The sequence below is a fragment of the Schistocerca gregaria genome, chromosome 1 (assembly GCF_023897955.1).
Source record: "Schistocerca gregaria isolate iqSchGreg1 chromosome 1, iqSchGreg1.2, whole genome shotgun sequence".
Lineage (NCBI taxonomy): Eukaryota > Metazoa > Arthropoda > Insecta > Orthoptera > Acrididae > Schistocerca > Schistocerca gregaria.
In genome coordinates this window covers 711,169,049-711,195,039 of record NC_064920.1, presented here as the reverse complement: position 1 = coordinate 711,195,039, position 25,991 = coordinate 711,169,049, and the positions used below count along the sequence as shown (strand labels likewise).

The 25,991-nt window shown below is 39.4% G+C and overlaps 1 protein-coding gene across 27 annotated transcripts in view; it reads right to left on the bottom strand.

Moving 5' to 3' along the window:
* The window catches only part of LOC126365838 (C-Jun-amino-terminal kinase-interacting protein 4), a 249,852-nt gene that overhangs the window by 131,701 nt on the left and 92,160 nt on the right, over window positions 1-25,991 (bottom strand). For 15 of the 27 annotated variants that reach the window (XM_050008553.1, XM_050008580.1, XM_050008630.1 and 12 more), the window contains 4 exons: window positions 10,157-10,412; window positions 5,670-5,837; window positions 5,241-5,424; window positions 4,922-5,146 (listed from right to left, as the gene is read on the bottom strand). In XM_050008553.1, coding sequence (XP_049864510.1) covers window positions 4,922-5,146; window positions 5,241-5,424; window positions 5,670-5,837; window positions 10,157-10,412 — 833 coding nt within the window. The remainder of the gene's footprint in view (window positions 1-4,921; window positions 5,147-5,240; window positions 5,425-5,669; window positions 5,838-10,156; window positions 10,413-25,991) is intronic. The other 12 variants (XM_050008650.1, XM_050008678.1, XM_050008607.1 and 9 more) reach the window with 1 other exon arrangement.

Here is a 25,991-nt window from a genome sequence, read left to right as displayed (position 1 = left end):
ATCCCATTGAAGCTATCTACTTCAATATTTTCCACATTGCCTAAATGTTTAAGCAAGCACATGGCAACAGACAAAGACAAAAAAATGTGAAATTGCTTCAAACACATCACAGATTCCATAATTAAAACACAAAACACAGTAGATTTAATTTCTCAAAAGAAGCTTCACAGCTACACACATAAGAAGAGTGGAAAAACTTTTTCAGTGGTGCAGCTTATCCCCTATTATTTTGACAAAATAAACCAACATGGATTTTCACCAATACACTTAGTAATTATGACTTTATTTAATAGCAGTTTGACAATTCAGATAAATAACACATACTATTTAATAAGAAGATACATACTTCAATTATTGCCTCCAATTCTTCACAAAAAACTCTTAAATATATCCAATTATTAATATCAACTATACTGTGAACCTCACGACAGAACATTATGATGTTAAGTCGTTCATCAACTTGCTGAGCACAAAGACTGAATGGGCACTTTCGACCAAATTCAAAACTGAAAAACCTCAACATAAGCATCTACATTTTACCTCTGAACTTAACCTGTAAATAAATAAAAATCTCCCAAAATGTGTGTTTATCCTACTATAATATCATTAGTTTGGTAAACAAAATGGTTATATATTTATCACATGTCTGTGACTGAACATAGGAAGAAAGAAAATCTGTAATTCCTCACCATTTGCAATGTTCCAACCTCGTTCGGTAGAACCTTTTGTGCAAAGAACAGAATTTTCCCTTGTAAAAATTTTATTGCTTGGGTAGCAGCAACTTCCCCTTAACATCACACAGTAAGAGCACACGCTGTGAGATCTGAGAACCAGAGACTACACATGGTCCATTCACATAAATATGATCACTGCATATGTTTGACATGCAATAACCACTCACAGACAGCAGATGGAAGCAACAGCAGTGTAAGGTATATAAATCATATCTGGAGAACGCTGAAAACTGTGCAGTCATCGTCGTAATGTGGAAATGGAGCAATTTAACTGACACCCAGAAGGACATGATCACTGGCTTTTAGGCCAAGGGTGGAGGCGTTTCCAAAATGGTGAAGTTTGTAAACTCCTTGCATGCTGCTGTAGCCAAAGTATACCATGCACAGCAAAATGGCACTTTCAGAACTGATGGTGAGGGAACTTCGGTGTAGCACAGGCCATAAATGACAGGGGTGAATGACGGCTGTGAAGATGTTTATGGATGAATAGTTGTGCAACAGTCGGGCAACTGGCCAGACGAACCAAGGGGATACTAATAATGATTCCTCAACAACAATTCAACGAACACTGCTGCTTATAGGCCTCCACAGCAGGTGCCTGATTCATGTATCCATGCCAACTGCTGTTCATCATTGACTCATGCACCCATGCCAACTGCTGTTCATCATTGACGAAGGCTGGAATTTGCATGTCAATAGCACAACTGGATGTCTACAGAGTGGCGACAGGTGGCCTTTTCAGATGAATCACGTTTAACACTCCATCAGACAGATGGAATTTTGTGTATACAATGTGAAACATCTGAAAGCAAATACCCAGCAACAATGTTCAGAAGGATCCAGGTTGAAGGTGGGAGCATTGTGGTCTGGGAATATTTTATGGCATTACCAGGGTGATCTCATCATTCCAGAAAGTACAACAGGATCAACAAAAACTATGCATCTACATGCTGCTCTCTCACTGGCTGCATACAACCAGCAGCTGACACACCCTCTTTCATTCAGTATCTCCTCATTAGTTACACGATCTACTCATCTAATCTTCAGCATTCTTTTGTAGTACCAAATTTCTTCTTTCCTTTTATTCTCTTATCGTATAAACTGTTTATCATCCACGTTTCACTTAAATATGTGGCTACACTAAAGACAAATAACATAAGAAAAAGAATTCCTGACACTTAAGGTCTAAATTCTATGCCAGCAGATTTCTCTACTTCAGAAATGCTTTATCAGCCATTGCCATCTACATTTTATATCTCTCTAGTTTGGCCATCATCAGGTATTTTCCTGCCCAAACAGCAAAACTCATGCACTACTTTTAGTGACTCATTTCCTAATCTAGTTCCAACAACATCACTTGATTTAATGTGACTACATTCCATTGTCTGTGTTTTGCTTTTGTTGATGTTCATCTCACATCCTCCTTTAAAGACAGTGTCCATTCTATTCATCTGCTCTTCCAATACATGAAATACAGTGTCATCAGCAAACTTCAAAGCTTTTATTTCTCTTCCTTGAACTTCAATTCCTACTCTAAATTCTTCTCTGATTTCCTTTACTGCTTGCTCACTGTACAGACAGAATAACATCAAGAAGAGGCTATAACCCTGTCTCACTCCCTTCTCAAGCACTGCTTCCCTTTCATGCCCCTAGACACACTTATAACTGCCATTGGGCTTCTGAACAAGTTGTAAATAGCCTTTTGCTCTTTGTATTTTACCCATTATATCTTCAGAATTTCAAAGAGACTTTTCGAGTCAGCATTCTCAAAAGTGCTCTCCAAGTCTACGAATGTCTCAAACTCAATTTTGCCTTTCTTTAACCTATCTTCTATGATATGTTTTCAGGTCAGTATTGCCTCACATTTTCCTACAGTTCTCCAGAATCCAAACTGATCTGCCCAAGATCAGCTTCTGCCGGTTTTTCAATTCTTCTGTAAAGAATTCGCGTTTGTTATTTGCAGCCAAGACTTTTAAACTGATAGTTTGGTAATATTCACACCTGTTGGCACTCGCTTTCTTTGGAATTGGTTGGTTGGTTGTTTTGGGGAAGGAGCCAGACAGCGTGGGCATCGGTCTCATCGGATTAGGGAAGGATGGGGAAGGAAGTCGGCCGTGCCCTTTCAGAGGAACCATCCCGGCATTTGCCTGGAGTGATTTAGGGAAATCACGGAAAACCTAAATCAGGATGGCCGGACGCGGGATTGAACCGTCGTCCTCCCGAATGCGACTCCAGTGCCTAACCACTGCGCCACCTCGCTCGGTGCTTTGGAATTGGAATTATTACATTCCTCTTGAAGTCTGAGGGTTTTTCGTATGTCTTATACATCTTGCACACCAAGTGGAATAGTTTAGTAATGGCTGGTGGGATATCAGCAGTTCTGAGGGAATGTTGCCTTCTCCGGTGGCATTGTTTTGACCTAAGTTTTTCAGTGTTCTGAGAAATTCTTCTTGCAGTATCATATCCATCTCATCTTCATCTATGTCCTCTTCCTTTTCTATAACATTGTCTTCAAGCTCATCTCCCTAGTGCAAACCTTCTATATACTATTTCCACCTTTTCCTTCTTTACTCAGCTCTTTATATTCTTACAGTCTCTTATCATTTCTCCAAAAGCCTCTAATTTTCCTGTAAGCAGTAAACATCTTTCCCCCAGCGATATATGCTTCTAAATAGCTACACTTGTCATCCAGACATTCCTGCTTAGCCATTTCGCACTTATTATTAATCTCCTATTTTAGATGTTTCTATTTCCTCTTGCCTGCATCATTTGCTGCATTTTTATGTTTTCTCTATCAATATGTCTTGTGATATCCACGAACTTCTATGAGGTCTAGTCTTTTTACCTATTTGATCCTCTGCTGCCTTCACTATTTCATGTCTCAAAGCAACCCACAAATATTACCATCAAATGTAGTAGTTCATATTATGCAATTCCAAACAAATGGAAATGACACAGATTCCACAAACATATCTATGTGCACACACACTATATTAAACCCTATGTGTGGAATTATTTGTCATGCAGAGGAGTAAGAAACTGAAGTAGCACCAGCTGTGGATAAGTTAATAAAAAACTGAGTTCTGCCTGCCCTGCATTTAAAAATCTTTCCCACTGTGTTGACTTATAGGCAGAATCCTACCACAAGGTTTAACTTCCCACCAATGATGATCATTTAGAGGGTTGCTAGCATACTTTCTCAAAATACTCTCCTAAGCCACAATATTCTGGGGCAAAGCAAGCAACATCAAAACAATATTCGTTTAACATAGAAGTGCAGTAACAATATTAGTGAAGTTGTAACCAAGCACTTGCAGAAGCCTCTTCAAGGACCTAGAGATTCTTATCTTGGGTTTCTTAGCTTCCAAAGTAATTTTTCTGTAACAGTACTGTATTTGTAATTACTAATAAGAGTTAATTTATATTGAACTATGAAATTAACAACCAAAATATCAGAAGTAGAAAATTAGCACAGACTATGAATCATTTTTGTCTAGTTTCAGGATGGAAAAATGGGGCTTTTGTAGTCTAATGCAGAAATCTTCAATCGGCAACAGATGTCTACCCTAAAATCACAAATCCTCAAATTTTCAAAAACGAACTAAAAGAGTACCTTATTGACCAGTTGTCTTATAATTTATCACAATATATTGACTCAGGTATGTAAATTCTCTGAATCATTAAGTTATGTAAACTCTCAGTACTGAGTAGCAGATAAAAACAACAGCCATGTACTGTAAGATGAACAGCAGTAGCTATGTTTCAAAGTAGCAGTCAAATTGTTATTTGTGTGCTTTCCAGTACTGGTTTACAATGGGGTTGTTTCTGTCCTTTAATGTGTAACTTTATTCATGCCACATCCTTTGCAGTCCCTCCTTCATAATGAAAATTATGAAACAATATGAGAGTGAATTTCAACTTCTCAAAGATTTTTATTAGTCTTTTTCCCCTTATCAGTCATAACTTAGCAACATCAAACAATGGAAACTCCAGGCTGGAATACCAACAATTTTAGAAAATTCCTAGTATTGTTGAAACTCAGCAACAGTTCGAAGTTTTATCAATTATTGCTTCACATATAATCAATTTAATCATATACACATCTGTCTCAGATCGGCAAACTTGTAACTCAAAATTAAGAGTTTAAGTCTGTAATAAACTATTTTAGTAGCTTGTAATGTATGTACCTTTATTTGATGATGAATTAGCAACCTGTTCTGGGGCTTCACTCCCAGTAGCACAGCTCACTAATGTTATCTTTCCTATATTAGGTTCATTTTCTGTTTCACATTCCTCATTTTCATGATTTTCTTCAGACTTTTCTTCAGTTTCTCTGTTGTTTTCTTCTTGTAAGTCAGAAGCTTCCTTATTGTTTATCTCATCTCCATTAACATAATCAGTCTCTCTGGCTCCTATAAAAACATTTAAAAAGTATTTACATTTCTGTTTTTAATCACAAAACGTGTAATTTTTCAATTACTTCTCAGGCATAAAAATTTAATGTACCTGGAACACTTGCAATACAGAGCAAGTGAGAACTACAAACACTGAAGGTTTCTAAGACATCAGCTGGATTATTGGCATCAATAACAGTCACTTTACTACAAGAATGTGTGCTGGTGCATATCCAAACTAGTGATGAAAGCTGCTGTTCCAATTCTTCACATTCCTTCCCCAGTTTTTCGCCTTCCTGTTAAAGTAATGGAAATATAATCAAGGCTTCTTAGTAACATTGATAGCTACTGTGAAAATGTTATTTGATTACAAATATAATCAATATACTGATATCGCTAAACAATGTTTCACAGTAATACATAAATAAAGCATCCAGCTCTTAACACATTCCCAAAATCTCTACATTTTGTTTCCCAAAATCTCTACATTTTGTTTTGACAACCTTACCCATGGCCTCCAAATTTTGTTTGGTTGTCTTACCTTTAATTCTTGATCAAGTTTATCAATCTCAGAGCAGTTCTTTTCAGATTGTTCTTCTTCACCTTTCTCCTCACCTTCTGGGCGTGTATAAAACACACTTGCTCCAACAATATTCCCACCGTCACGTGTACGGCCACCAGTGAGATTTACTCCAGCTGCACACCAGATCTATTACGTAAAAATTCATATTTTACAACAAAAATTAAAGTAAATTAATCCTTAAGTTAGACAGGATACACTGACACTATGTTCTCAGTGAGACTCTAGTACAGCTGGCAAGGGACAATCCCTAACAGGTAGTAACACTGTTGTCAGCTTTAAAATGTGAAGTGCAGACAGCCACAGACAAAAATTATATTCATCTATAGATCTGTGATGATACTGAGCCATTGCCATTACTTAATCAACTGAGGTAGATGTGTGGAGCAGCTACGCCAAGATCATGGCAACCAACTTATCACAGTGGATTTATCATCATTTCTCATTTTCAGGTTTCCTGTTTGATGAAACATGCAAACCAACCTCAGAAATTTGTTTTCCACCACAATGTTAGTGGTTGTTATCAGTTGCCTATTGACAACTGTACAATAGCAAACTATATCCTATGGATATTGTGTCTGTTGAAGATGGGCAGAATGGTAAATGAAAAAAATAAGTTCGCTGCTGCATTCTGATTTATTTGATTGCAGCTTGTGGAACTATTTTATTTCGGTATTTCTGCAAGTCAGATCTTTCAACTTATGGGCATAGCTCCACCATGAGCACAGAGAAGAACTGCTGCACAGGCTGAAAAATAGAAGCAACTGACAGGCTCCCAGACACCTTATGTTTGGACATATTCCTCGGCCACTGAGGCTGAAATCAAGAGAGATTTTTACAATCAACCAAAGCAACCACATCACCACCTAATAAAGGCAGAGTAGAACTGTGGCAGAATTAATCTGCAATAAGTCCAAGGAACAATCTGAAGAAGGAATTTTCGAATGGTTTATAGCTCCTTAATTCAACATGGAAAGTCCTGAATAACATCCGGACAGGCATATTCCAGTATAAAGAGAATTTGAAGAAATGGGGCTACATTAATACTAAGGAATTCGAGTGTCATGAGTTACACATGAACACTCCTCTTGCTGATCTGCAGTAACTTGGATGAATTATGAACCTTAGACACTTGGTTACAGAAAATAAGAAGGCTATTCAATTGTATGTTTTCTGGACTAATTTTGGATTTTGAGCACCTGAAAATCTTGGGACACTTTTTGTTACCACATGACATTTTACAATATTATTTAACGTGTTTCTAATGTGCTGACTCAGTTACGTCACCTATTTTTTTTAATACTGCAAATTATAGTTTTACTTAATAATTTTATTATTCCTATCATCACACTTGGCCTTGGAGAAGAAACAATAAATAAACCTTGAACAGAACATTAATCTAATACTTCATATTTACATTCAAGGACACTTATCAAAGCCAAGACCAACAGATTTGTTTAAACAAACGAATAAAAAATGGTGAAAACAGAAGAGGTACTGAGCAGCAGACAGGAATAGGAAAGACGAAAAACTGCTCCGCTGTATCTTTCTTCCCAGAGGTGTTAGTTCCTTGGCACAAAAGTAGTGTTTCTGTCAATCTTTAACAGTATTGAAGAATGCAAGTGGCAAATTTGCATCTCTTGCATCGCATGCTGTCACTGCTGAGTTCAAAATGTCAGTCTGAGCTGCAGTCATATAAACATGGCCGCCTTGAGGGATTCTCCCACAAAGTACAAATTTCAAAGCATTATTAGTTTTCTGCAAGAAGAAAGGAATAGTACTTTTCATGGAGTAATTTCCTAATAATAATAAATCAATCTTGCAACTCTTATTGTTTATAATACAGCAGGATATCATGGTGCCTTGAACCTGCTGTGCATGCTGTCTGCTTGTTGATTAGAGTGAGGATACCCCCAGAGCGAGTTCAATTTTATGATTTGGAATTAGTGTTTTCCCTCTGTTTGCAATATTTTTATTGGTTCGGTATCTTCAGTATGCTGGGGTTGGACTGGATCTGCAACTTTCCAATTCCAACGACTGTTACAAAAACTTTCCTAAGTTGCACAGGAAGAACATTTGTATTTACGGGTGACCAGTTTTTAACTGTTTGTTCATTATAAAATCAGCCACAAACCTCAGTCTTTCACTGCCTTTGACAGTGATTATGCAAGACTTCCAATGTGGAAAAATAGTCCAAGACTGGTCATCAAGAAATAAATGTTTTTCCTATGCAACGTAATACGGTTTCCATAAGGTACTGAAATTCTTTATTGGTCCCTTCAAATTTTCTATGTTTACAATGTTAATTCACATCCACATCTGCATTACTAAAACTATAAATGTCTGCCTTTTGAACTTAATGAAGTAATGTTCATGGAGAAAAATAAGTGTAACTGACATAAAATGAGACTGGCAAAGCATTGTCTAGCAGGTAGTGTTAACTGAATTTAACTTCCTCAAGCCCTGGCTTCCTAGTTTTGAAGTAACCGAACTCGTTAAAAGTGGGAACAACTCATGCTGCAGTACTTTATCTTATAGCACTGCCAACTTAACGAAACTACACTGGATGTAATGTTTGTCATAGTTATGTTACTGAACAAAGTGTTGGGCTGGGCAAAACTTCTGTATTAGTCCAAATAGATGGGAAGTTGGCAACAATTAACAAGAACTATGAAAGTGCCTCATCTGGATAAAATGCAAACTACTTTCAAGCCACTGCATGCAAGGTGCCTGCACTAAATGGAAATTGTTGGTACATTAATCTAAAAAAAAATTCTAATAAGTTTGATTTGCTGGGAGACATCATCAAGTACTGCACAGTGCACATATTTTTGCAGAATAAACAGCTATATCTGGGGTGGTAGTTAAGAGGGACACAGTAGCACAGCTCAAATAGCTGTAAGTGAAAATAGTGGCATCGATATTTAAATAAAATTATGATTGTCACATGCTTTTGGCATTTCTTTTGGAATATGTTCCAATTTTTCAGTCATGATTAGGTTGAGACCTGAAAGCACAGTTAAAATTTAACTGCAAAGTCTGCTCTGTATCATGTCATATGGAAGCATATTTCATCATGCAATCACATATCTACATACAGATAATGTCATGATTATCAGTATCAAACTTAATTCTCTCATTGGTCTGCCATCTTGTGTAATACGTCATCACTACCAGCTATCATATTTTACCCATTTCCTTAAAATAATAATTTTTAATGTAACAATATTATGAGAACGAAAGTTCCCACTAACCATATAGTGGTGATGCTGGGTCGAAGATAGGCACAACAAAAAGGCTAGCCCAATTATAACTTTTGGCTATTAAGGCCTTCATCATAATATTGTTACATTCCATCCTGGATTTTCCATTGTTTAATTTTTAATGTAAGATGTATAAAATTTTATCACTTGAAGTTAGAGATACTTCTTGCCTAGAGTTTGGAGTCATAGATATGTATTAACACATTGTAATTACTTGCAGGTTTCCAGTAAATTTTTGACTGTTTATAAACTAGAAGCCCAGACAAAGAAATTCACTAGAAGCAATTGAAACAAACTTTAATGCTGGAATTTTGGCAAAATGTTAGGAACTACCAAAGTAAGAAAGTCTAAAACTGTTGTAAGACCACAGGTCTCAAATTGGTGGCCAATAAAATTAATACAATTGCTTATTTATGTTTTATAGAATATGTGCTTAAAAAATTAATTTTCCGCCATTTACATTTTCCTGTAATTTACACAATTTTTAAAGTTGCAAAGAGTAAAACAGGTGTTTCCCTGTAGTTGCACAAAATGGAATAACTATATTTTCATTACTCCCCATCTGGAACATATTCATATGTTTGTGTTCAATTAGTAGTAACATCATTCTTTGTAGCATGGAAGATTGGGCTTTCTGACCTAGGGCATCAGTACAAAATTAGATCTTTGGAATTTATGATTCCACCTAAAAATTATGGTAATAATCTTAATCATTTCCCAGTACAGAATCAAGTTTTCATCAAGCACAGCCAAACACAAATAGGATAAAATCATCATCATCATCATCCTTTAAGATGGTAGTCCTCTGACTACTTCTCAGTGGTATGACCTGCAAGGAGCTACCAGAGTTTGTGTTGCCACCTAAAGTAAAACATGCATGAATCTATCATGACCCAAGATCAGTAATTAAATGATTCTGCAACACTTTCCTGTCACCCTCTTCGAACAAATCTGCCAAAGTACTCTGAATAATTTTGCTCAACATGAATAATACTTCAACTAACAACAGAAATAATACTCTTATTCTAAGTGGCAGCTAACTTCAGCTACTTGGCAGATTCATAAACACAAACCATCAGTATTACCTAGCAAAATACATACAAATACTAATGCAATTAAGATGCTGTAAAGTACAGTTCATAACTTAAAACAAAGGTGCAGAAGTGAAAATGGCAAGATGTGTACCTGCATATTTACCTTCATCCCAGTTTCTCTCTCATGAAGAGGTCGACAATAAACAGGGACAGGGACAGGCACATGGCCTCCACTAGTGCTAGACAACCGCGGTGTATGTGGTGGTGGACCTCCACTACCAGGTTTCGCAGGCAAACTCCATCCATACGCCTGCAGACGACCATCATCTTTACGTACATGTGCTCGCACTTGTCTGTACTGCTCACGTCGCTCTGTTGCACGTCGTTGTGCCAGCTTCTCTGATGATCTGATTTGGGAACAATCATTCTTTTTAACTTGTGTCCTCTTTTTTAATTAAGTAATGTTTACTATAAATGGGCTAAGTTGATCCCTGACAGTAGTAGGGCATTGGGGCAGCAGCTTCACAGGCGTATCTCAGACAATAACTTAACTCAATTTTGTAAACATCTATATGCCAATGCCTCAGTGTTGTCACAACTCTGTAGACTGGTGCTGTTTTCACCTGTGACTACTGCCGCTTCAAGATGTAAAGATGGCAGCAGCACTATGAGATGTCAAGGATCTTTTTACACCATTTTGAATACAATAATTTCTTACCCTCTTTTCATGTAGAGTACAGGAAATTTTTGATTATCTGAGTAAGATCTGACACTGAATATGAGAGATCTAACAGTGGAAAATGAGAGAAGTAAAAGGACTATGGGTGCATTGGTGGAAATGAGGCCTGTGTAGCACTGAAATGGCAACAGGGAAGCGGGCAGGTCGGTAACGGAAAATGGCTAACGAAGGCTGAGGTCAGGACTGTTATGGGAATGTAGGATATATTATAGGGAGAGTTCCCACCTACGCAATTCAGAAAAGTTGGTGTTGGTGGGGAGGATCCAGATGGCACAGCAGTGAAGCAGTCACTGAAATGAAAAACATCATGCTGGGCAACGTGCTCAATAAGTGGATGGCTCAGCTGTTGGTCAAAGTTTGTCGGTGGCCATTCATGGGGACAGGAAGCTTCTTGGTTGTCATGCACACATAGAATGCAGCACAGTGGTTGCTGCCTAGATCACATTACTGGTTTCACAGGCAGCTCTGCCTTTGATGGGATAGTTGATGCTTGTGACCTCACTGGAGTAGGTGGTGGCAATGGGAGGATGTATGGGACAGATCATGCATCTAGGTCTATTACAGCGATATGAGCCATGAGGCAAGGGGGTTGGAAGCAGGGGTTGTGTCGAATGGACGATGATATTGTAAAGATTCAGTGGGTGGCAGAATACCACTGTTGGAGGAGTGGGATGGATAGTGGGTAGGACATTCCTCATTTCAGGGCACAATGAGGTGTGGTCGAAACTCTGACGGAGTCAGTTGCTTCAGTCTTAGGTGATACTGAGTCATGAGGGTAATGCTCCTCTGTGGCCAGACAATGGGATTTTTGGAGGTGGTGGATGACTGTAGAGAGATGCATGGGACATCTGTTTTTGTACGAGGATGGGAAGGTGCTTACAGTCTGTGAAGACCTCAATAAGACACATGGTATATTTCGATAGAGACTGCTCATCACTACAGATGCGACAGACACAGGACGCTAGACTGTGTGGAAGGGACTTCTTGGTATGGAATAAGTGGCAGCTGTCGAAGTGGAGGTATTGTGAGTGGTTGGTTGGTCTGATGTGGATGGAGGTACTGATGTAGCTATCTTTGACGTGGAGGTCAACATAGAAGAAGGTGGGTTGTTGGGTTAAGGAGGACCATATGAAGTGACTGGGAGAAAAGTGTATGTTCTGGAACAATGTGGATAGCGTGCTCTCACCCTCGATCCAAATCACGATGGTGTCATCAATGAATCTGATACAAGTGAAGAGTTTGTGATTCTGGATGCTTAGAAAAGATTCCTCTATCTGGCCCACAAATAGGTTGGCATAGGATGGTGCCACGCGGATGCCCATAGCCATACCCCAGATTTGTTTGCAGCTGATGCCTTCACAGGAGAAGTAATTGTGGGTGAGGATATAGTTGGTCATGGAGACTAGGAAGAAGGTCATAAGTTTGGAATCCATTGGGTGTTGGGAAAATAGCACTCAACAGCACCAAGGCCATGGGCATTAGGGATGTTCTTGTAGAAGGAGGTAGCATCAATAGTGATGAGCAGAGTACCATGTGGTTAAAGAACTGGAGAGCTGGTGGAGGAAATGGTTGGTATCTTTTATATAGGAGGGTAGGTTACAGGTAATAGGTTGAAGTTTTTAGTCTATGAGAGCAGAAATTCTCTCTGTGGGGGCCCAGTAACTGGACACAATGGGGTGTCCTGAGTGGTTGGGTTTATGGACTTTAGGAAGCATGTAGAAGGTAGGTGTGCAGGGAGTGGTAGGGCTGAGCAGAGAGGTGGACTCTGCGGACAGGTTCTGGGTTGGGCCTAAGACTTTGAAGCGAGACTGGAGATCCTGCTGGATTTCTGGAATGTGGTCAGTGTGACAACAGCTGTGAGTGGATGAATCTGACAGCCGGCAAAACCAACAGTGGAGGAGCCTTTGGCAGCAGGTAGGATTATAAGGTTGGGATCAGTTTCTAGGTGGTGGATTGCAGTTCTATCTGCAGATGTAAGGTTAGCTTGCATGTTGAGGAATTTGGTGTACATCTCCTCCTCCTACACGAGTCCGGACACAAGCATCACCTATCCCTTCAAAGACAGGGCTACCTGTGAAACCAGTAATGTGACCTACAAGCTAAGCAGCAACTGTGCTGCATTCTACATGGGCATGACAATCAACAAGCTGTCTGTCCACATGAATGACCACTGATGAACAGTGGCTGAGAAACAGCTGAACCATCCAGTTGCTGAGCACGCTGCCCAAGATGATGTTTTTCCATTTCTATGACTGCTTCACTGTCTGTACCATCTGGATCCTTCCCTCCAACACGAGCCTTTCTGAACTGCACAGGTGGGAACTCTCCCTACAGTTGATCCTACATTTCCATTTCCATAACCCTAACTTTGTTAGCCATTGTCCTTCACCCACCCGCCCCTTCTCTGTTTCCATTCCAGCACTACACAGCCCTCTATTCCACCAATGCACAAAAAGTCTAAAGTCTTTCTACTTCTCTCCTTTTCGACTGCCCCCCCCCCCCCCCCCCGCCCATTCTCCTAAACCCCACTCTGCCCTTTGTCTACCATTCTGACTGCACCTAACAGCCCTAACCTCTTCCATTCTTGTTCCTGTATGCTCCCACAAGCAGCACTTTACCATCCCCCATACCTTCTCTGCTATTCCTCCCTCTCTCTGGATTAGGTCTCTTCAATGCTTTGGGCTTAACCATTCATGAGGAAGTGAATCAAATTCAGAAAGAAATTCCAAATGGAAAGTTAAATCAGCTGTTGGAAAAATATGATGATATTTTTTCCAGAGCATTATTGATTCCTATCCTACTTCCAAGCCAAAAGAACTGATGTCAAAATTAACAGGTGGTGTGAACTTTCCCAAGCTGGACCTTAAAGAAGCATATCTGCAAATCCCTTTGGACAAAGATATAACACAACCTTATGCTGATAAATGCCCCATTTGATCTCTATGTTGCAAAATGTTACCCTTTGGAATAGCCAGCACACCGTGTTTGTTCCAGTGATATTTAGAACAATTAATCTGGGTGGTTCCAAATGCTGTGAAGTAACTTGATAATGTAACTGTCTTGGGCACAACTCCACAGGAGCTCTTACAGAATGCGTTTTCAAGATGCCACAATAAATTTGAAACACAACAAAGTCAAGTGAATCTCACTTCAATGTGAACTTCAGTAAAAGTGTCATACTGTCTGCAAACACCATCAAGCAAACATTGCAACATGGTGATGTCATTAAAAACCTTCAAGCCCAAAAGGATGACAAGCAATTACATTACATAGTAGTATAAATAACTTGGTATTGGATTATTGGATGTTTCTCCCTCATGATCTATCAGTGAACCACTGCACAAGTTGTTATGTAAATGCCCCAAACGGGCGTGGTACATTTAATAAATTAAAACAAGTTTGCTTGATGCCAAATGTCCTACAACTTATGATCCAAGCAAAATGCTCACAACTGCTGCTGATGCTTCAGACTATGGTATAGGAGCCATTCTGTCATATCGACATTATGGTTGTGAACGACCAATTGTGTTCACTTCAAAGACTTTGACAGTGGCACAAAGATATTACAGTCAGATTGAGGAGGCAGCTCTCATGACTATATCAGCAGTCAGGAAATTTCATGATTACATTTACAAACATAAATTTAGCCACCTTGCAGACCACAAATGTTCAGTGGCTGTCTTTGGACTGTTCCAACATGAACAGCTCATTGCATTCCATCTATCGATATGGCAAGATAGAGTCACACTCAGCTGCTGCCTATTTCTCGAATGATATCAATTCAGACACTGTGAAAAATTTCCCTTTAAACTCAAGTTTAATTGCTAAACAGACCCTGTTTTGAGTAAGATCAAACAGTACACTCAAACAAGAAGGGACTAATGATAAGAAGTTACTTAATCAGCCAGAGATTAAAACTTACTGGAACATGAGGCAAACACAGTGAAGAAAGGTGTCACTATTTTACATTCAGACTCGGGCAAGACATGTGTGGTTACCCCTGGGCTGCTTCAATCTCAGGTACTACTGATGCTACATCAATGCCATTGGGACATAGTTCATACTAAATGCATTGGCAGAGAGCAATGCTACTGGAAAGGTGTTAACAACAACACTGAAATGATGTTGGTTAGATGTCAGTCGTTGTGGTGGTCTTCAGTTGACTGGTTTGATGCAGCTCTCCATGCTACTCTATCGTGCGCCAACTTTCTCATCTTCGAGTAAGTACTGCAACACACATCTCTCTGTGATTTTTATCCCCCACACTTTCTTCCAATACTACATTTGTGATTCTTTGAGATCTCAGAATGTGTCCTTTCAAATGATCCCTTCTTTTAGTGAAGTTGTGCCAAAAATTTCTTGTCTCCCAATTCTATTTGGTACCTCTCACTAGTTACGTGATCTACCCAACTAATCTTCAGCATTCTCCTGCATCACCACATTTCAAAAGTTTCCTTACTCTTCTTGTCCAAACAGTTTATCGCCCAGGTTTCACTTCCATACGTGGCTACACGCCAGACAAAATTGATGAGAAAGGACTTACTAACACTTACATCTATATTCGATGTCAACAAATTTCTGTTCTTCAGGCACACTTTTCTTGCCACAGAGTCTACATTTATATGTCTTCATTATGATCATCATTAGTTATTTTGCTGCCCAAATAGCAAAACTCATCTACTAATCTTAGTGACTCGTTACCTGATCTCATTCCTGCTGTATAACTTGATTTAATTCACCTACCTTCCATTGTCATTGTTTTGCTTTTTGTTGACATTCATTTTATCTTCATCCTTTCAAGACACTGTCCATTCCATTCAACTGCTCTTGCAAGTACTTTGCTGTCTCAGGAAGAATTATGATGTCATCAACAAACCTCAAACTTTTTATTTATTCTCCCTGAACTTCTACTCCAGTTTTTCTTTTGTTTCCTTCACTCCTTGCTCAACGTACAGATTGAGTAACATTGGGGACAGGCTACAACCCCATATCAATCCCTTCTCAACTGCTGCTTCCCTTTCAATGTCTCTTCACCCCCTATATTTTATTATGCCTGCTACCTTCAGAATTTCAAAGGAGTCTTCCAGTCAACATTGTCAAATGTGTTCTCTAAGTCTATGAATGCTGTAAATGTAGGTTTGTATCTCCTTAACTTATCTTCTAAAATAAGTCGTAGGGTCAGATTGCCTTAAATGTTCCCACATTTTTCCAAAATTGAAACTGATCTTACCTGAGTCAGTATCTACCAGTTCTTTCATTGCTCTGTATAGAGTTCTTGTTAATATTTTGCAACCATGACTTATTAAACTGAGAGTTCAGTAATTCTTACACCTGTCAGAACCTGCTCTCTTTGGAATTGGAATTTTTACATTCTTCTTTCTACCCCCAGGAACCATGGACCTTGCCATCGGTGGGGAGGCTTGCATGCCTCAGTGATACACATAGCCGTACCCTAGCTGCAACCACAACTGAGGGGTATCTGTTGAGAGGTCAGACAAACATGTTGTTCCTGAAGAGGGGCAGCATCCTTTTCAGTAGTTGCAGGGTCAACAGTCTGGATGATTGACTAATCTGGCCTTTTAATACTAACCAAAACGGACTTGCTGTGCTGGTACAGCGAACGGCTGAAAGCAAGGGGAAACTACAGCTGTAATTTTCACCAAGGGTATGCAGCTTTACTCTATGATTAAATGATGATGGCTTCCTCTTGGGTAAAATATTCCGGAGGTAAAATAGTCACCCACTTGGATCTCCGGGCAGGGACTAATCAGGAGGACGTCATTATCAGGAGAAAGAAAACTGGCATTATGCGGATCGGAGCGTGGAATGTCAGATCCCTTAATCGGGCAGGTAGGTTAGAAAATTTAAAAAGGGAAATGGATAGGTTAAAGTTAGGTATAGTGGGAATTAGTGAAGTTTGGTGGCAGAGGAACCAGACTTTTGGCCAGGTGAATACAGGGTTATAAATACAAAATCAAATAGGGGTAATGCAGGAGTAGGTTTAATAATGAATAAAAAAATAGCTACTACAAACAGCATAATGAACCCATTATTGTGGCCAAGATAGACACGAAGCCCACACCTACTACAGTAGTACAAGTTTATATGCCAACTAGCTCTGCAGATGATGAAGAAATTGATGAAATGTATGATGAGATAAAAGAAATTATTCAGGTAGTGAAGGGAGACGAAAATTTAATAGTCACAGGTGACTGGAATTCGACAGTAGGAAAAGGAAGAGAAGGAAACGTAGTAGGTTAATATGGATTGGGGGGAAGAAATGAAAGAGGAAGCCGCCTGGTAGAATTTTGCACAGAGCATAACTTAATCATAGCTAATACTTAGTTCAAGAATCATAAAAGAAGGCTGTATACATGGAAGAAGCCTTGGAGATACTAAAAGGTATCAGATAGATTATATAACGGTAAGACAGAGATTTGGGAACCAGGTTTTAAATTGCAGATGTGGACTGACCACAATCTATTGGTTATGAACTGCAGATTAAAACTAAAGAAACTGCAGAAAGGTGGGAATTTGAGGAGATGGGACCTGGATAAACTGAAAGAACCAGAGGTTGTACAGAGTTTCAGGCAGAGCATAAGGGACCAATTGACAGGAATGTAGGAAAGAAATACAGTAGAAAATGAATGGGTGGCTTAGAGAGATGAAATAGTGAAGGTAGTAGAAGCTCAAGTAGGTAAAATGAAAAGTGCTAATAGAAGTCCTAGGGTAACAGAAGATATATTGAATATAATTGATTAAAGGAGAAAATATAAAAAATGCAGCAAATGAAGTAGGCAAAAAGGAATACTGAACGACTCAAAATGAGATCAACAGTAAGTGCAAAATGGCTAAGCAGGGATGGATAGAGGACAAATGTAAGGATGTAGAGGCTTATCTCACTAGGGGTAAGGTAGATACTGCCTACAGGAAAATTAACGAGACCTTTGGAGAAAAGAGAAACACTTGCATGAATATCAAGAGCTCAGATGGAAACCCAGTTCTAAGCAAAGAAGGGAAAGCAGAAAGGTGAAAGGAATACAAAGAGGGTCTACACAAGGGCGATGTTCTTGAGGACAATATTATCGAAATGGAAGAGAATGTAGATGAAGATGAAATAGGAAATATGATACTGCGTGAAGAGTTTGACAGAGTACTGAAAGACCTAAGCCGAAACAAGGCCCCAGGAGTAGACAACATTCCATTAGAACTACTGACAGCCTTGGGAGAGTGAGGCCTAACAAAAGTCTACCATCTAGTGAGCAAGATGTATGAAACATGCGAAATACCCTCAGACTTCAAGAACAATATAATAATTCCAATCCCAAAGAAATCAAGTGTTGAATGATCGGAAAATTACCGAACTATCAGTTTAATAAGCCACGGCTGCAAAATACTAACACGAATTCTTTACAGATGAATGGAAGAACTGGTATAAGCCGACCTAGTAAAGGAAAGGCAAACCTATGTTTCTAGCATTTGTAGACTTAGAGAAGGCTTTTGACAATGTGGACTGGAATACTCTCTTTCAAGTTCTGAAGGTGGCAGGGGTAAAATACAGGGAGCAAAAGGCTATTTAAAATTTGTACAGAAACCAGACTACAATTATAAGAGTCGAGGGGCATGAAACAGAAGCAGTGGTTGGGAAGGGAGTGAGACAGGGTTGTAGCCCATCCCAGATGTTATTCAATCTGTATATTGAGCAAGCAGTAAAGGAAACAAGAGAAGAATTTGGAGTAAGGATTAAAGTCTACGGAGAAGAAATAAAAACCTTGAGATTTACCGATGACATTATAATTCTGTCAGAGACAGCAAAGGACCAGGAAGAGCAGTCTAACGGCATGGATAGTGTCATGAGAGGAGGATATAAGATGAACATCAACAGAAGCAAAACAAGGATAATGGAATGTAGTACAATTAAATCAGGTGATGCTGAGGGAATTAAATTTATTTTTATTTATTTATTTTATTTATTTATGCATTTATTTTACCTGGCAAGATTAGGGCCTTCAGGCCCTCTCTTACACCTAACCAGGCATACTCAGATTGAACGAGTTACAGTTACTAAATAACATTAAGAACATTTAACGTATTATGCAGTATTGATGTCAAACGAAAAAAATTTGAGATTATAACAGTAGTACAATGATAGTTATAACAATAAAAATAATTATAACAATCAACGATAATAATGATAATAATAATGATAATAGTAATAATAATAATAATAATAATAATAATAATAATAATAGTGACTAAGTATATGAAAGTAAACATACATTTCTTTTGTGAATGTCAGTTAGTTGGGAATTTTCTCGTTATATTCTTGCAGCTTGTGAGTTATTCTCATCGAGCAGAGACATAAGACGATAGAATGGGGTGAAAGAGATATATAAGAGGTAGATAGGTTTGAAGAAGAGAAAAAGAATGGTAAAATTCGAAGCTGTGATGGAGAGAAGAAAGAAAGAGATGTTAGGGGCACAACAATGGTGGCTATACCGTCCCTAATATGTAAGTTTTGAGTTCCCTCTTGAATGTTGAGTAGTTCTGGATAAGACGCAGATCACAGGGGAGTGCGTTCCATAGTCGTATGGCTGAGATGGAGAATGACACGGAGAAAGATTTTGTGTTATGTAAAGGTACAGCCAAGATGATAGACGTATCCGATCTGGTATTGCGATTGTGGAATGATGATAGATGTTTAATGTGAGAAGATAAGTATTGAGGGCACCAGTGGCTAAGAAATCGATGAAGTAAGCACATCGTGTGGAGATCGCGTGCCTTATGTGGGCGTATCCAACCTAGCTGGGAGTATGAAGGACTGATATGATCATACAACCGAATATTGCACACGTATCTGACGCAAGCATTCATCACTAGCTCGAGGCATCTAGAATTTTCACTATTCGTGCCGTGTTGAACTACATCGCAGTAGTAAAGATTAGGCAAGACTAGTGTTTGGACTAATTTTTGTTTAACATGGGTTGGAAATATTTTTCTAAATTTTTGAATTGCATGTAGGGAGGAGAGCGATTTCCGGCAAGCTGTGACTGTTTGTTCTTCCCAGTTTAGGTGTTCATCCAAGATTATTCCAAGGTCTTTTACTGTTTTTTGGTATGGTAGTTGGGTACCATTGAGGAGTATTTTAGGGACCGTATCGCGAAAGTACCGGCTGATTAACTTTGGATGAGATATAAGTGTGACCTGGGATTTCTTGGGGTTTAGTTTCAGACCTAGGTTCTGTGCCCATCGAGAAACAGAGCAAAGATCTGCGTTCATACTCGCTACTGCGCCAGCAATGTTTTTGGGGCTTGCACTTACGTACAGTTGGATGTCGTCAGCATATAGATGGTAGCTGCAGGAGTGAATCACTGAAGAAATATCATTAATATACAGTGAGAAGAGTAGTGGACCAAGGACGGAGCCTTGGGGAACTCCAGAGTGCACGCTTTTCCATGATGACTTTTCCGACCCACAAACGACTTGTTGACTTCTGTTTTTGAGGTAGCTGTCGAACCAGTGTATTGCGCTGATTGAGAAATTCAGCTGTTTCATTTTAATTAGTAATATATCGAAGTCAACTGTGTCAAAAGCCTTGCTAAAGTCAAGCAGTGTTAGGATAGTAGCTTCACGTCTGTCCATAGCATGTTTAATGTCATCAGTTACTTTGATTAATGCAGTTGCTGTACTATGGTGCTTTCGAAAGCCTGACTGATATTCGTCATGGATGTTATGAGTTTTGAGGTAATCCGTCAGCTGTTCATGGACGATGTATTCTAGGGCTTTAGATATTGCAGGTAGTATGCTGATCGGCCTGTAGTCACCTGGCGACTTAGGGTTGTCAGTCTTGGGTATAGGCTGGATTAAACTTTGCTTCCACTCAGTAGGATATATACTACTGACAAGAGACAGGTTGAAGATGTCTGTGATAACTGGAATAATAGTGGCTACGACGTTTTTAATCATGCCAATGCTCACTCCATCATTTCCTACTGCCTCGGAAGAGATTCTCATAATTGCCTTGTGTACTGTGCCGGTAGTGACATGTTTTAGGAAAAACTTGTCTCTCAAGAGATTGATATCTTGGGGCTGGTAATTTGTCGCTGCGTGGCAGATTACAGCTGTTGAGAAGAAATCGTTTAATTCTTCTGCAGACGCTTGATAAACAGCGTCATATCTTCGCTTCCCTATACCGAAACTGCGCAGCTTTTTCCACAGTGCAGCAGGTTTTGATATGCCGCATACGACAGAGCGGGCATGTCTGATTTTGGCATTTCTCACGCTTTGCTTCGTTCTGTTTCGGAGTTTCCTATAAGCTTCGTACGCCTCGGGAGTTGGGTTACGCTTGAAGGCCCTGTGTGCAGCATCACGTTTATTCATTAACTGGCGTAATGCAGTGGTGAGCCATGGAGAAGGAGCTCTCTTTACCTTGACAGTGCGTTGAGGAGTATGTTTATCGTACAGTGCAATAATTTTGCTACATAATTGCCGAATTTTTCCGTCTAAAGTCGGTTCATTGCTTATATCATGCCAAGGGATGTCTGAGCAATCCTTTTGAAGAGCGTCATGGTTAACATTTTTTAAGTTTCTGTAGGTTACCAGGTGAGATTTTTCTTTGGTAGTATGCACTGAGTAATTTAAGAATATCACGTCATGAGCAGAGAGTCCCGGAGCGGATGTCTGATTGGCGCGGATTATTTTATCTGGTCGCTTTGTTGCTATTATATCTATGAGTGTGTGGCTGTGTGACGTGTGGTGAGTTGGGTCCAGCGGTGTTAAACTCATATCATTGGAGTGGAACAGTCGCCTTAGTTTTTCGGCAGAGGGAGATTTTAACTGTAAGTCGATGTTTGTGTCGCCCATAATGATTATGTGTTCATACTGTGTCACGAGTGAGGACAGGGCAGACTGAAAGGAGGACATGGCACCGACGTTTGGAGGTTTATAGATTACTCCAATTAGCAGTTTCTGATTTGATGTATTTATTTCGAAAAACAAGAACTCTGCTTCTCCTTCGCCCTTTGCATCCGATGTGCATAGTACAGTAGGTGTCAGATCAGAGCGAACATAGGCACCCACACCACCCCCGCGTCGTGTTTCACGATCTGCCCTTAGGAGAGAGTAACCAGCGATTCGGATAGCGTCGGAAGAAATGTTTGGTTTCAACCAAATTAGGAAACGAGATGCTTAAAGTAGTACATGAGTTTTGCTATTTGGGGAGCAAAATAACTGATGATGGTCGAAGTAGAGAGGATATAAAATGTAGACTGGCATGGCAAGGAAAGTGTTTCTGAAGAAGAGAAATCTGTTAACATCGAGTATAGATTTAAGTGCCAGGAAGCCATTTGTGAAAGTATTTGTATGGAGTATAGTCATGTATGCAAGTGAAATGTAGACGATAAATAGTTTAGCCAAGAAGAGAATAGAAGCTTTTGAAATGTGGTGCTACAGAAAAATGCTGAAGATTAGATGGGTAGATCACATAACTAATGAGGAGGTATTGGACAGAATTTGGGAGAAGAGAAATTTGTGGCGCAACTTAACTAGGAGAAGGAATCAGTTGGTAGGGCATATTCTGAGGCATCAAGGGATCAGCAACTTATTATTGCAAGGAAGTGAGGAGGGTAAAAATTGTAGAGGGAGACCAAGGCAAGAATACACTAAACAGATTCAGAAGGATGTATGTTGCAGTAGGCACTGGGAGAGTAAGAGGCTTGCACAGGATAGAGTAGCATGGAGAGCTGCATCAAACCATTCTCTGGACTGAAGACCACAACAATAACAACATTCTTCTTAAAACCTGAGGGTATTCCACCTGTCTCATACATCTTGCACATCAGTTGGAAGAGTTTTTGTCATTTCTGCCTCTCCCAAGGTTATCAGTAGGTCTGATGGAATGTCATAATCCCATAGCTTCATTTCCGCTTATGTCATTCATTCAGTTGTATGTCAAATTATTCTCTCAGTATTGTATCTCCTATCTCATCCTCTCCCACTTATATAATATTGCCTTGAAGTTCATCTCCCTTGTATAGACCCACTATAAACCTTCCACCTTTCAGATTTCCATTCTTTGCTTATGACTGATCTTCCATCTGAGCTCTTGATATTCGTACAGTTGCTTCTCTTTTCTCCATAGGCCTCTTTAATTTTCCTCTGCATGATATCTATCTTTCTCCCAGTGAAATCTTGTTCTAAAACCTTCCATCTGTCCTCTAGGGATTCCCATCTAGCTACTCTGAACTTCCATTCAATCTTATTTTTCAGACGTTTGTACTCCCTTTCACCTGCTTCAATTGCCGCATTTTTTATAATTTCTCCTTTCATCAATTACATTCAATATCTCCTCTGTTATCCAAGGATTTCTACTAGGCCTTGTCTTTTTATCTATTTGATCCTCTGCTTTCTTTACTATTTCATCTTTCAAAGCTACCCATTTGTTTTCAACTGTGTTCCTTTCTGCTGTGCTTGTCAATAATTGCCAAAAGATCTGCCTGAACTCTCGAAGAGCACTGGTTCATTCAACCTATCTGGGTCTTATCTTCTTAATTTCCTACGTTTTTTGCAATTCCTTCAATTTTAATGTACAGTTTATAACCAATCAATTCTGGTCATAGTCCACATCTGCCCCTTGAAATATCTAACAATTTAAAATCAGATTCTGGAATATGTGTCTTACCATTATCCTTCATATTATCAATCTGAAACCTGCCTGTGTCTCCACGTCTCTCCCACGTATACAACCTTCCTCCATGACTTTTAAACCAAGTGTTAGCAATGATTAAATTATGCTATGTGCAGAATTCTAGCAGGAAGCTTCCTCTTCCATTCCTTTCCACCAGTCCATAGTCAGATATTATTTTTCTCTCTCTTCATTTTCCTACTATCAAATTTCAGTCCTACATCACAATTAAATTTGTGTCTCCCTTAACTATCTGAATTTTTTGTTATCTCATCATCTGCAGAGCTAGTTGGTATATAAACTTTTACTGTTGGTAGGTGTGGGCTTCACGTCTGTCCTGGCCATGATAATGTGTTCACTTTGTTGTCTATAGTAGCTTACTCATGCTCCTATTTTCTTATCCATTATTAAACCTACTGCATTACCTCTATTTGATTTTGTGTTTATAACCCTGTATTCACGTGATCAGAAGGTCTGTTTCTGCTGCCTCTGAACTCTAATAATTTCCAAGAAATCTAACTTCAAACTATCCATTTCCCTTTCTAAATTTTCTAACCTACCTGCCCAATTAAGGAATCTAATATTCCACACTTAGATCCGTAGAACGCCAGTTTTGTTTCTCCTGATGATGACATCCTCCTGAGTAGTACCCACCTGGAGATCCAAATGGGATACTACTTCACCCAAGAGGAACCCATCATCATTTAACCATACAGTAGAGCTGCATGCCCTAGGGAAAAGTTATAGTTACCATCATAGTACCAGCACAGAAAGGCTGTTTCAGCTGATGTTACAAGACCATAACAGTCAATCTCTTGCAACTACTGAAAAGGCTGCTGTCCCTCCTCAGAAACCACACATTTGTTCGGCCTCTCAACAGATACCCGTCCACTGTGGTTGCACCTGCGCTACAGCTATCCATATTGCTGAGGCACGCAAGCCATCCCACTGATTGTGAGGTCTATGGTTCGTGGGATAGAAAGATGTCACTTACGTAAAAAGTATCAGGCAGCTGGACCTTGGTAACATTTTCACAGGCATCAGAAACATGGTAACATCTGTATACTGATTCCGCAGGACCATTTCTTGAAAGCTAATGACCCACCTCATCAATACTGTCTTAAAATTTCCATTTGTCATTGATATCTTCAACAATGACTATTCAGGCTTTTGAAGGATTGCCAAAATCTATTATCACTGACAAGGGCACAAATTTTCTCATCAGGAATTTAAACTATTTTTTAAAACCAACAGCATTACACAGTTCAGAATCGTTATCCTGGAGCCAATGGCCTTGTTGAAAGATTTCAGACCACACATGACAAAGTTCTTTTATTGATGCTCCACTCTCAGTACAGAGACATTCCACATTATGCATGACCTCCAGCAGAGAAACTTCATGGAAGACTGCATTAAACATTATTGCCAATTTTAAAGCCACTCGTGTATCTGCATCCACAAGCTGAGCTTTGGCAACAATTAAAACAAATTTTATCTGAACTACTCACTTCAATGTACAAGTAAGGGCAAAAGACAAAGGTACCAGGCATAATCATACAGCAGCTCAGCAATATCATGTTTAAAATTAAATGTTCAAATGGAACTGCAACTTGCCATAGAAATCAAATCATGCTCTTATGTGCATACAGACAGAACTCATAGGCAGGCTGCTTTCTTCTACTGAATCAGAAGACCTATGTGCAGGCAGTTGTCTGCGGGAACTCCAACATGACCACCACAAATATGTGTGCACTTGGGCACATGCGCGCCCACACACACATTACACTCAACTGTTAGACTTCCACACACGGCTCATACTTTGCAAAGAAAAGTTGTCTGCGGGTGCGAAGAAGATGAAAAAACCTTTCCAATTAGGTGGCTGAACCTGTCCTTCGGGGTCTCGCAACCATTCATACTGTACACCTTTACCTTTGCTCCATGCCAATTTCTGGGGAACATACTGTTACTAAATATGCTCACACGGGATTGCAGCTTTTGCAGTTCCACAGAAAAAGAAATATTATTATGGATGGTGCAACAGCTAGGAAAACAATATACAAAAAACAGAGTAGACTATCTTATGAAAGACAGTTGCCTGTGATATCGCAATACTTGACTCTTGTTGTTCTATTCATTGTACATCATTGATAAAGAGCCTCATGGAAAGTACCTACTTGCCTAACTGTGGAAACTGAGTGTCCCACATGTCTGATCCCAGCTACTAGCTGTCAGGTGCTAGTGGGTGTCATGTCTTGTGAACTACCATCATGGAACAGCCTGCAGAATTTGTGACAGCATTAGAGTCATGTACTACAACAAGGTATTTAATCTAATGAATGATAAAGTACTAATGCAGTTCTCCACAGTGGTAGACGTCTCCAATTCAACTGGTCATCTTTCCCATAATTTCCCTAAATTACTTAAGGCAAATGTACCAATTGTTTCTTTTGAAAAGAATAAGGTTGATTTTCTTCCCCTTTATTCCCCAAACTGAGCAGGTGTTCAATCTTTAACAGCCTCCTCATCAGCAGTGTGTTAAATCTGCTGTAGTGACAAGTGCAACCC